The sequence below is a fragment of the Amborella trichopoda genome, chromosome 8, assembly GCF_054954075.1.
Source record: "Amborella trichopoda isolate Santa Cruz 75 chromosome 8, AtrichopodaSantaCruz75HAP2 v2.0, whole genome shotgun sequence".
In the NCBI taxonomy this organism is placed as follows: domain Eukaryota; kingdom Viridiplantae; phylum Streptophyta; class Magnoliopsida; order Amborellales; family Amborellaceae; genus Amborella; species Amborella trichopoda.
Window position 1 is genome coordinate 44237960 of NC_142343.1, and position 12072 is coordinate 44250031.

At 36.9% G+C, this 12072-nt stretch overlaps 1 protein-coding gene across 3 annotated transcripts; it reads right to left on the minus strand.

The window, feature by feature from the left end:
• Positions 1-2335: 2335 nt before the first annotated feature.
• On the minus strand, positions 2336-11783 carry LOC18432391 (Leucine-rich repeat protein kinase family protein). 3 transcript variants are annotated; one of them, XM_088874013.1, is made up of 7 exons: positions 11594-11783; positions 11244-11314; positions 10952-11062; positions 8733-8843; positions 5622-5764; positions 4013-5378; positions 2336-3366 (listed from the first exon to the last, which is right to left on the minus strand). In XM_088874013.1, exons 6-7 carry the CDS (start codon positions 5298-5300, stop codon positions 2714-2716), a joined length of 1941 nt encoding a protein of 646 aa, XP_088730139.1. In that variant the 5' UTR covers positions 5301-5378; positions 5622-5764; positions 8733-8843; positions 10952-11062; positions 11244-11314; positions 11594-11783; the 3' UTR covers positions 2336-2713. The 3 variants fall into 3 exon arrangements, with proteins under 3 accessions (XP_088730139.1, XP_088730138.1, XP_011622690.1); XM_088874012.1 differs by lacking the exon at positions 5622-5764 and adding an exon at positions 6124-6175; XM_011624388.3 differs by lacking the exon at positions 5622-5764.
• Positions 11784-12072: the final 289 nt, after the last annotated feature.

Genomic DNA, 12072 nt, shown 5'->3' on the forward strand with positions numbered 1-12072 from the left:
TCAAAAAAGCAACGCCATAGTTTTCAATGTTAAATGATTGAGAAATAAAAAGGGCACTATGGACCAGTTTACCTGTACTCAAATATTTAAAAAGGAAAAAGTTTTTATAAGCGTGAGGCCCCAAACAATGAAATTAAGACACACATAAAAAATTCACTAGAAGAAGTTATTTCAATGTCCAAAAATTATCAAATCGGTCATCTTGACCTCAAGATGTATGGGCATAAGAAAAATTAGATTTCAGGACTTGAAAATGGTCTATCTTGTAATGCATTTTCTAGACCGTCAATTTTCAAGTGTTTATAAATCTGCTCGATCTACACTAATTTTAAAGCTTTAAATTTTATAATTAGAGATAAAAATAACTTTTAAAGATGTCATTAAGATTTCCAGTACTGAAACAACATCTTTCGACTCTAATTGAAAATGTATCTCACTTTGATTGTTTAAGGCCTCGGCCTAATACAAACAACACCCATTTAAAATAGTCCAGGCTACTTGGTATCACGTGAGTTTAAGGGAACCAACAATTGCTCGATTCTCTTGAAATTTTAATTTTTCTAATATATTTATACACCGATTAGACTTGAGAATCACCAAAGTTGGATCTAGTGGAATCCGAATCGACCCTCTTTGGATTTCAAGTCCGATTCCGTCTCTAAGCTAAAAAAATTAACCCGGATCACCCTTTATCAAAATAGATTTGCGTAATCCTTTGAAATTATTTTCCCATTTTTACTCATAAATATATGTTTTATTTTTTAATTTTACTTTCTCAGTTTTCCTCATATGTCGAGAGAAATAGTGAAGAAAATGTCAAGTGCAAGACTGAAAGCAACTTACATGTGATTCCATGGTCCCTACAATTTAGAAAATCCTCAACCTTTCTAGAATATGACTATAATACCTCTCTCAAAAATGCAATATCTCTAGTCAGCCCCTTACACACAAACGACCAAATTACCCTCAATCTGTTTGGTCAGGCCAAAAGTTCAGCAAACATTACCAAGACAAAAGTTAATTATAAGCAAAAAAAATTTGGAAAATTATCATTAAAATGGTTGGACCATCTTAATGAGTTAGTTAATTGGTCAAATCAACAATGGGTAACCTCAATAAATGAGTTGATTGGTCAAATCAACAATTTAATCACATAACAATTTATTTTTTTAAAGGTGTCTCATTTAGATACCTCCATAAAATTAAAATTAGTCAAATTATCCTCATTCTGAAGTATTGAGAGCATTTTAATAGCTGGATCGAACTTAAGTCACTCAAATGGAGAGGGCTGCAGCCTTATTTTGATAAGTAAAAGCCCCACGCCATAACTCATCGAAAATTCCAATTCAAGCATTAGAAAACCTTTTCATGTTCTCCATATGGGCAATTTAGTTGTGAATAAAAAAAAAAAGATTTTAAGTTCTAAAAATAATATATATTGTAACAAATTTTTTAGATCATCCATTTCATCGTAAAAATAAATATTCAGATTAGTGCCATTTTTTTAGTTTCAAATTTTATTGTTGGAGTTAAAAAATGATTTTAGAGCCATCATATAGATTTCTGTTGTCGGAAGTGCTTTCCATATAAGGATTTGAGGTGGGGCTTTATTTTGTTTTCATAAAATTTAGGACTTATCATCTCGAAAAAAAGAATAAGAGATATGCCGGTAATTAGAAGGAAGAAAGATTCCTCGTGTATCATCATCTGAAGCAGAACTATGAATGGGAGCTACCTGAAATTTCATCCCTTAAATAATGCATATATTACTTTTTTGGGTTCCAAATTATTAATATATTTCATTAGCTAAAAACAATATTTCAGGTTTGAAACATGAAGGAAGTGGAAGCATTTTGGTAAATTTGGGACCTATTAGGTTACCCATGCCAAAAACAACTTATGCACCCCAATTTTATTTTGGATTCCATGGATACGACTTTCTAATAAACCACAACTCATCAATAATTGTAATTCAATAGATGGAAAACCTTTACATCAATCATCTTGACTTGGACAGCATTGTGGTTGTGAAAAAAATTAAGATTTTTAAGTTCTAAAAAAAAAGTATATTGTAATAAATTATCTAAACCATCCATTTCACCCAAAAACTAAGAATTCATAAACATGCAAAATCTACATACATTTTTACCTTCAAAATTTATTGTTTGGGTTGAAAATTGATTTGAGAGCCATCATGGAGGTTTCCGTTAATAAGTGTTTTTTCAAGTGAGGATTTGAGATGAGGCTTTATTTTGTTTTCATAAAACCTAAGCTTTATAGAAACTTCATCTAATATAAAAAACAAAAGATTTCAACGTGCAAGTGAAAACCCAGATTGGAAGAGGCCAACTACCAATGAAATAATGGCAACTCGAAGTTGCATCAGTTCACATAAATCATAATCCCAAACAACAATAAGAATGATTTTCATACGAAGAAAAAGAGAGGAAAGCTGACCATCACTCACACAACTACGTTACATTAAAGAGCTTATATCGGCTTAAACAACTCTTCACTCACTGAATACTATCTCCCTCTCCCTCTCTCTTCTCTCTCTCTCTCTCTCTCTCATTCACATTTGAATATCCCCTCTCTCTCTCTCTCTAAGCAATTCACATTTGAACACCATCTCTCTGTCTCTCATGGAATTCAAACCTCACCATCTCAACCAAGTGAAATGTGAATACCATCGCTCTCACTCTCACTCTCACTCTCACGGTGTCTGCACATTTGAGTCCTTTGATCGGTTATCCTCTGAACTCGGCCTATTCTCTGAATCTGACTGCTTTACATCCTCCACCATCTTCACCACCTCTGACATCTTCGGCCTCAAATCCGGCACCCTTGCAACACAAGCCATAGCCACCTGCAACATCTGAACCATTTCCTCCTCTATATTCTGATACCTCATGAGCTCAACATCAAAAACCTCAGCTGTCCACTCTTCTCTCACTACACTTTGAACCCATCTTGGCAAATCAGCAATATCCTCACTTCCTTGTGCTTGGGCTTGGTGAGCTTGGGCTGGTGATTTACCAGTCAAAAGCTCGAGTAAGAGGACACCGAAGCTATAGACGTCAGACTTTTGGGTGGCCCTCCGGGTTTCTAGGGTTTCAGGAGCCCTATAGCCTGGAGCCCGGGGGTGAGGTCCAGGGGCAGGGGGGCTCATGAGTGGGGCTAGACCAAAGTCGGAGACTAAGGGTTCAAGTTCAGGGGTGAGGAGGATGTTGGAGGATTTGATGTTGCCGTGAGTGAATTTTCCGCCACCAATGTCCGAGTGGAGATGGGCAATGCCTCGGGCGGCACCGAGGGCGATACGTACACGGGTATCCCAGTCGAGTGGGGTGCGTTCCGCGCCGCGATTTCCTGGTTTAAGGGGGTTTTCAGGGGGCAGAGAAAGAAATCATTAAAAAATAGATGTGTTGTGGAAGAGGGAAGACTCTTGATTGCAGGCTTTGCGCCACTAAATTGTGTAGTTGCTAAGCATATGTGTCAGTGTTTGAAAAATCGAACCGGCCTTGGAAACAAGCCAATGGCTGGTTCCGAGTAACCAGTAGACCGGCTGGTTTCGATTGGCCTAACTGGTCTCGTCCTGGCTGGTCAAAAAAAGTGTTAAAAAAATATGAAAAGTATATTTAAAACATTATTAAACAAAGTACATCCAAATGAACTTGATGGTTGAACATGAGTGGAAAAAATGGATTTTAAAATATAGATTAACTCTCGGGGGAATTTTTGAAATTTTTCAGAAAGGGAAAAATGCAAAAATAAGTATTCATGCAAGAATATTTAAAAAATCATTACAAACAAATCCCTTATTTTTGGGGATTTTATACAATTTTTTTAAAATACCCAACCTGATCACTCAGGCCGGCCAAAACCGAAACCGGCCCGTGGACAATTCCGATCTTACCAGCCGATTTTGATTTGAACCTGGGCGATATTACATTAACTGAGAAAGAGAGAGAGAGAGAGAGAGAGAGAGAGCAGTGCTGAGCAAAAAGTAACATACCATGAAGGAGAGTCGAAAGGTTGCCAGTGGGCACGTAATCATACACAAGCAGCTTCTCATCCTTGGAGTAATAATACGCCCTTAAAGGAATAACATTGCGATGTTTCCCCACCCTCCCAATCATCTCCATTTGCCCTTCAAACTCTCTCTTCCCAACAACCACCTCCTTCAATCTCTTCACAACAACTGTAGTCCCATCTTCTAAAACTGCTTTGTACGCAGTTCCAAAACTCCCTTTCCCTAAAACTTCAGCCGAAGCTCTCAACAAATCTTCGAGATCAAAAGTATAAGAACACCCCTCGAAAAACACCAGTTTGTTCTTCTCTCCCTCTTGTGCAGAGACCCCAAACTCGTCCTTTGGCCTCTCTCCCTTCTTTCCAACCTTCACCTCTCCATTTGAGTCTTCTCCTTTGTTTTCTTTTACACAAAACACTAGAAAAACGGCCGCTATCAAGAAAAGCAGTGCCGCACCTCCAACACCTATTGCGACTATGGCCCCGGTGCTTATCTTCTTCTTAGATGGGGGTTCGTGAGGAGGCGAGAGGGGGATTGGAATGAAAGGAGAGGGGGAAGGAGTAGGAAGAACTGGAGTGCATTGGAGTAAGAGAGGCGGACCGCACAGAAATGGGTTACCTAAAAAGGAAGAATTCGAAAAATTTTGGAGGGAAATTGGGATAGAGCCATTGAGTTGGTTGTAACTAAGATTCAAATGCTTGAGCTTAGGGAGATCGACATCAGGGATGGATCCCATGAGAGAGTTGTTTTCAAGGAACAATCCAGTGAGTTGGGTGAGGTTTCCAATTGTTTGAGGGATTTTTCCAACAAAATCATTGTTTGAAAGATCAATTTGGGTGAGATTTGTAGAGAGATCAGATGGAATCTCACCTGAAAAGTTGTTTCGTTGGATATAAAGGTAGCGCAGAGAGGGTAGAGCCAATATTTCAGGTGGGAAATTTCCACGGAGGAGATTGGATCTTAGGCTTAGGGTTTGGAGAGAGGTGAGGTTGGAGATTGTGTTGGGCGGAATTGGGCCTGAAAGCCCAACCCCGGGGAGTCGTAGAGCTATAACGTGGGTTTTCTCGGGGTTGCATGTTATGCCTGTCCATGAAGGGCAAATGGGGATCAATGGACTCCAATTAAGTTTCCGGCCATGGGGCACTTCTTTTGCAAAGGCAAGGAGTGCTTGTTCATCAGAATTTAGATCAGCAGCTGCTTTAAAAGTAGACTGGAAAATGAGAATGAAGAAAATGTAAAAAGAACAGCGGATTTTGGTTGTTGGGTTTCTCATTGAAGCTGGTGTTCTCAAGGGATAATTGGTTTATTTAACAACTGGGTCTCCAGTTTTCTCAGTCTCTTCTTGATTAACCTGCAACCAGAGAAAATATCATAGTATATGAGAAGGAATGCCGATGAAGATTTTCAAGAATATCAATAACGAGAAGTATACCATTCTGATGGACAATGGTAAATGGGTAATCCAAGGCTAAAGCAGCCATCAGTTCCCACTGATGGACAGCAGGTGATTAACTAGAGTAGGGACCATGGCGGCATACAAGTGGGTGCAGTTTATCTAAAGCATCATTTGCAAGAAACGGAGGGTTGATTTCACCTGGAGTACTTTATACCATAATCCATTGGACTTGGAGTATGGTTCAAGGTCCCTGTGTAAATCTTTTTGGAATTAGAAAGCAGCCTTATGGTGAATCAGATGGGTCATCAGCAGTTTTGTTGGTTCACATATTGATAATATTACTGCATGGAAGGCATGGAATTACAGTAAAACCCCTGGAAAAGTTCACAATAGTCTATATAATATATTGGAATGACTGTTGCCATTGCAGATTGAGATAAGCCTATTCTAGGTATTTGATTTGAATGGAGTCACTTTGATTAGAAATTTGTGTCCATCAGGATTATCAGAACAATCCATATGATTTGTTACTTGAGTTTAATGCCCGAGGAGAAGCCCATTTTGAAATGAGGTGCTTGTAAATCTAGTAAAAGAGTGTTATCTTCAAAAAGAAACGAACAAAAGAGGTGTGACTATGCTCAATTATAAAAGGAAAATGACCAAGATATTCCAACTTTTCCATTTCTTATTGCGTACGAACCTTAGAGCAAAAAGTGTAGGCGATTTGAATCCTTGGAAGAGACCAGATTATCCTGCAATTTGGAAAGAGTAATGATCCTATATGACCCTTCCCCACCCATGTGTGTAGGACCCCAAAAGATCACCGTTAAAGTTGACACGGATCTCTAGAAAAATTATCATATGGGTGTGGGACATGACTTTTCTATAGATCCGTGCTAAATTTAATGGTGATCCTTTGGGGTCCTACACACATGGGTGGGAGAGGGTCCTATAGGATCATTTCTCATTTGGAAAATGATCTCATTTTCAAGATAAGGTTAATGTGCTACATGAACCAGGCTATATATATATATATGGAAGCCACTACACAATGCCAATAGGCGAAAATGAACTGTGTTTTTGCCCATAGGCTCGGCGCTGTGCGATTTTTTTTGGACGGCATGGATTAAAAGACCGCAACGGATATAACATGTCTATGGCGGTATTTTTTCATGCAAAAAAACACAGGAAACAGCCACAGCTCCCGTAGATCCATGGAGGTTTTTAAGGCAAAACCGCAACAAATATAGCATGTCCGTAGCTGGGCGAAACATTATTCAATTTCGCCTATAGGCGTTTTTAAGAGTTTTTATATATATATATATATATATATATATATATATATATATATATATATATATATATATATATATATATATATATATATATATCTAGGGGAAAGTTTATATAGAGCTGAGGCTCTCAACAATCAAATTTGAGCCTACCTCAAAAATTTCATTAGAAGAGGTTGTTTTGATGCCCACATGTCTTCAAATTTATCATCTCGACATCAAGATGCATGGACAAGAGAAAAAAGAGGATTTCGAGTTTTGGAAATAGCGCATTTTGTAACGCATTTTTTTACCGTCAATTTTCAAGATTTTCAAGTATTCATAGATCTATCGATTTACACTATTTTTGAAGCTTTAAACTTTATAAATAAATATGAAAATATATTTTAAGGCTATCACAAAGATTTCCAGTAGTGAAACCACATTTCTCGACATATTTGAAGGTAGGTTCTAATTTGATTGTTTAGAGCCTAGGCTCTATACAAACCGCACCCATAATATATATATATATATGTGTGTGTGTGTGTGTGTGTGTGTGCACGTGTGTGTAGATGTTTGAGAGAGATATGTTTTTCCGGAACAAAATCCAAGAAATCTGCAAAGATATTAACATGAAAAGAAATTTGAAAGACTCTCCCATAAACCATCAATTCAGATTTAGTCTTTTCAGAAAATATGTAGGCTTTCTCTTGTCTGAGGATATACCAGAGTGAGGGGCATAAGTGTCAATCCAGGAAACTGGGGGCACTCTAGATATTCTGAATATATCTAGGGACATGCAGTCCCATTTTCCAAGGATAACAAAGGGATCCCTTTGATAATTGATCTTTTCTTTTCTTTTTCTCCACTGCTCAGTGCACTAGTATCAGCTATTTTTTTATAGCTCTCCACAAAGATGACTTTGAGAAGGAAAGGTACCAAGTTTTTCTCATACAAAGCCCCAGGTTCCCATAATGGTGCTTAATCAAGCATTAGAAATGACAATCTGAGAAAAAAGTCCAAAGTAAAAGCAAAAGGTATCCAAGAATTTCTGCAACAGAATTATGAGGCTAAGGCTAACTTTAAAAAAGAAAATGAACACAAGCAACTGTCTACAGAAAAGTAAAGTAATGGATTTCCAAACACTGGATTTCCTTTAATAGTTTTCTCCTTTTCATTTTCTCAATAGAGATAAAAGAAAGAAAGGTTGCCATGAAAACATAGAGTTCTCTCTTAGCAACAGTAGAAACCGTTGAGCTGATATTGATCAACTTTTTGAAATTATTTCATTTTAAAGTTGAACAATCAATGAGGGAGTACAGTGTGTCTTTGACCTTTAATGTAGGGCCACTACTTTATTAAAAAAAAAAAAAGCAGATGCTTTAAAAAATTGGGGTGTTTTCCTTCTTTCAAGGGGAAAAATGATGTTCCTTCATTTTGAAATGATATTTGGTCCCATATTGATGATCTCCCTTGAAACCCACCGAAAAAACATGAGCAAGGAGGAATTGCCGAAGTGTTAAAGAGAAATATGGTCCCTTTTCTTCAAAATGAAGGCCCATGTCATCTCTGAGAGAAAAAGAAAGAGATGAAGGGCTCGTATATATTTCTGTTACATGTAGGGTTTCTCGGAAAAACCGATTACCTCATCTCTCACATAGTATGTGTTCTCTTTGCAAAATCTCATGGTCTTATATTTTGACTTCATGGCAAATTACAGAATTTCTTTCAAAATACCATTGCTCCAATCTTATTTTTGGTTCAATAAAATCTCCCATTTCAGTGAAGAATAAACTGAAATAGCTCCAATCTTATTTTCGGTTCGATAAAATCTCCCATTTCAGTGAAGAATAAACTGAAATAGCTCCAATCTTATTTTTGGTTCAATAAAATCTCCAATTTCAGTGAAGAATAAACTGAAATACATAGTTTTTTTATTTGTTTGAAACAAGCAACCTGTTTGCAAACATGTCAATTTGTTTGAAGAAAATACGGATTTACCACATGCAATTGCAGAAGATTTAGATTTCGAACTTACCACAGGCAAAATCAGCCTCCTATTTAGTCATTTGCAATATCTTTGTTGAAAGTTCTCCAGGAAATACACAGTTTGTTTGAAACTCTGGCATCACAGAGCTGTAGTCAAGCCCTGCAAATTGTAATTAAATCATTATCAGAAGCAAAAGTAGCCCAAAAGCATTAATTTAAAATATGAATAAAAGATTACCTACTCAATAAGGATGGGAATAAGTAAACACCAATGCTTCCAGAGGGAAGGTATCAACCAAAGACAGGCTTATTATAATGTAGCAATTCCAGACAACCGCTTGCAGATTTTCAACAGGACATGAGGCATGTTTAGAAGAATAGGGAGGAGTAGATGTTAAGTGGAATCTTTTGCTTGTTGGTTCCTTTGCTGGGAACAATGGCCATTCCACAAAACATTCTAACTTTCATTAATTTAAGGCATTATTTTGCTTGGTCTGTGTGTGTGTGCGTGTGCGTGTGCGTGTGTGTGCTTGCGCGTGTGTGTGTTTGCGTGTGTGTGTGAGAGAGAGAATGAGAGAGAGAGAATCAGTCACTTTATTAATCTGAGGCAATTTTTTGCTTACCCAGTATGAAAGAGAGAGAGGTAATCTATCAAAAACCATTGCTTAAAGATCTGCAATTTAGATAAATTACACAGTAAATTTAAAAACATAAGGCCCTGGCTGTTTTTCCATAATGGTTCTATAACTGTTTCTTTTTTTTGGTCAACCAGTCACTACTGACTGAGGAAGCCATTTTTTTTCTTTGATGACCCATCCAGTCCAGATAAAATGGTCATGAAACCTGCTCCCGGGACAAATCAAACTGATATTTCCAAAATCATCACTCAGAAATCTTGCTTTAAATTACAATATCCTAATATATGGGCCGAAAGCTAAATTGCATTTTGATTCAAAACCTTGTTTTGGAGAGATAAGCAAACACTTCGCATATAAAATTAGAAACATAATGATACAAAGACTTTAAACAACAAGAAAAATAAAATTCTATTTCAGATCCCCAAAACTGTGTCCCTATTAACATAACATTTCAGTTTAAAAGGAAAGATCCGTAAGTTAAAAACGTAAATCTATAGGGTAAATGTGCCATTTAAACCTAGTTCAAAAGGAACTATGGCATGAGTCTTCAGTAGAAAAAAGCAGTTGAAAAGCTTCAAGCATTTGGAGCTCAAGAACCTAAACAAACATTTAAGCATGAGAACAGAAGCTGTTAAATTTTTCAAGAAGGTATTTGAATCAAAATCACTTTCTTGGAAATATGTGCCATAATTTTGCATTTATACACTGATTTAAAGCCAATCCCGGGGAAACCTCAATGAAATCTGCAATCTATAATAATTTGAGGGCAAGACCAGGAAAACTTTCAGCAGACCATTATAGCTTCTATATTTTAGACCTTAATTTGAGTTCAATACTGAGGAAAGGCTCCAGTATACACAGTAAATCTGAATTTAAGACCTAATTTGAGCGCAATACTAATGGTAAACATCAATGCATCATACCCAACACAAATGCAAACCAAGAAACTAACTGATAAAAAACACAATAGCTCCCAATTTGCTATGCACATTTGAAAACTTAATTAGAGGAAATTACAGAGCAAAAGCTTTAATTAAGAGCTCAAAGAGCTTGAGATTTTTATGCATCAGAAGCATCAACACAATCAGTTGTTAAAATTAAGTGACAAATCTCCCTCAAGGAAAACCATCATTCAAGTTAAACATATGCAATTAGAAGGTTCAGACTCCAAGTGCATTCTAGTGAACCACAATTTTAATTCCTGAATGAAAGTCAAAGACATCACTGAAATATTAAAGATTAACACTACAATAATCAAATCACTCATCTACTAAACACCAGAAGACTCAAACCATAGTACCTTCTAAGTATTTCCCCTAAACTGCTAACTCGGACAAAAAAAGGGGCTGATAAGAGCTCTTGGGTTAACGCTCAAGTTGGCAGTAAAAAATATCATTGTTCCATGGGAAATCAGTATTCTAGGCCATGTATCAGAGCCAGAGGACGATAGAGCTAAAACGCCTGGGAAATAACACAATAACATCTAGAGCTAGACCTAAATAATACAGCTTAGCGAAACACAGAGCTTCAAAAATTGCCAGATTTTCATCAAAAAAAAATTGCCAGATTGTAGAGGGCATGAACCATGGCAAAACTATTCAGGACTGATACAAACAAATCCCAGGATTACCTCTGACAACCAGAAAACACAGATATCTTGATATCTCCAATGCCGTTTACAACTGAATCTTCAGATTTCATATCAGGAACCGCCGTTAAAGCTCCAAATGACAGTCTAACTCTGGATTCAAACAAATAATATTTAAGATTAAATACCGTACAAGAGATTCTACTTACTAATTCCGAAACTAGCTCACCAGTAAATACTCCAATCTGGAGAACCAGTAAATACTCCAATCTGGAGAACCAGTAAATACTCCAATCTAGAGAACCAGTAAATACTCCAATCTGGAGAATTTTACCTTCACTTCCCGGTAATATTCAGTTGCAGCAGCAGGATCCACCATCACAGCTCCATTTTCACACAAAACCCCTGCATTACAAAGTACGTCACTAAAAAACCACACTGAACCCCTTGTTCACAGTATTTATCCATATGCCACTAATCTCCATCAAAATGGTGCTTCACAAGGTGGAAAGGAAGCTAAGAAACAGCTAGAAAACCAGATTTTAACATACAGTAAATACCAGAAACACAAACCCTGAAAACTTCAAGAAGTCAGAGCTTTCCTCTGAAATAATGCGAGCTAAAGTAGCTAAAAAAACAATGGAAAAGCATCATATGTATGAAGTTTGGGATCTGGAGGTTTACCCTTAGCGGACGTAAATGGATGCTATTAAAAATAGTTAATTTCTACGGTATTTTGGTCTGAAATCCGCCATTAGAGCTCCAAACGAACCCGCATTTTAGAGAGAGAAATAAAGCATTTGGGAGAGAGATTAATGCTTTCTCTGAGAGTGCAAGCTTCAAATGCCTTTTCGGAGTAACAGTGGATGTAACCATTACCGCTATTTTCGCCTTTGCCCTAAAATATAGCGCTTTTCAGTATATGACTCTTATGCCCCTAGATGTTCTAGGATTTATCAAGGATGGCCTTCTTTTGTCCTTTTTATCTGGAAATTGTTATTTACAGTTTCGCCCTTAAAAAAATTGAGCATTTCTTTTGTAAGTGCCCTAAATGTATCGTATTATCAATTTGCCCTTATTTTCTAAATGACTAATATGCCCCTCGGATGGCACTTTACTTTACTTCTTTGAAAAATAAATATTATACTTACGAGGTGTGAATT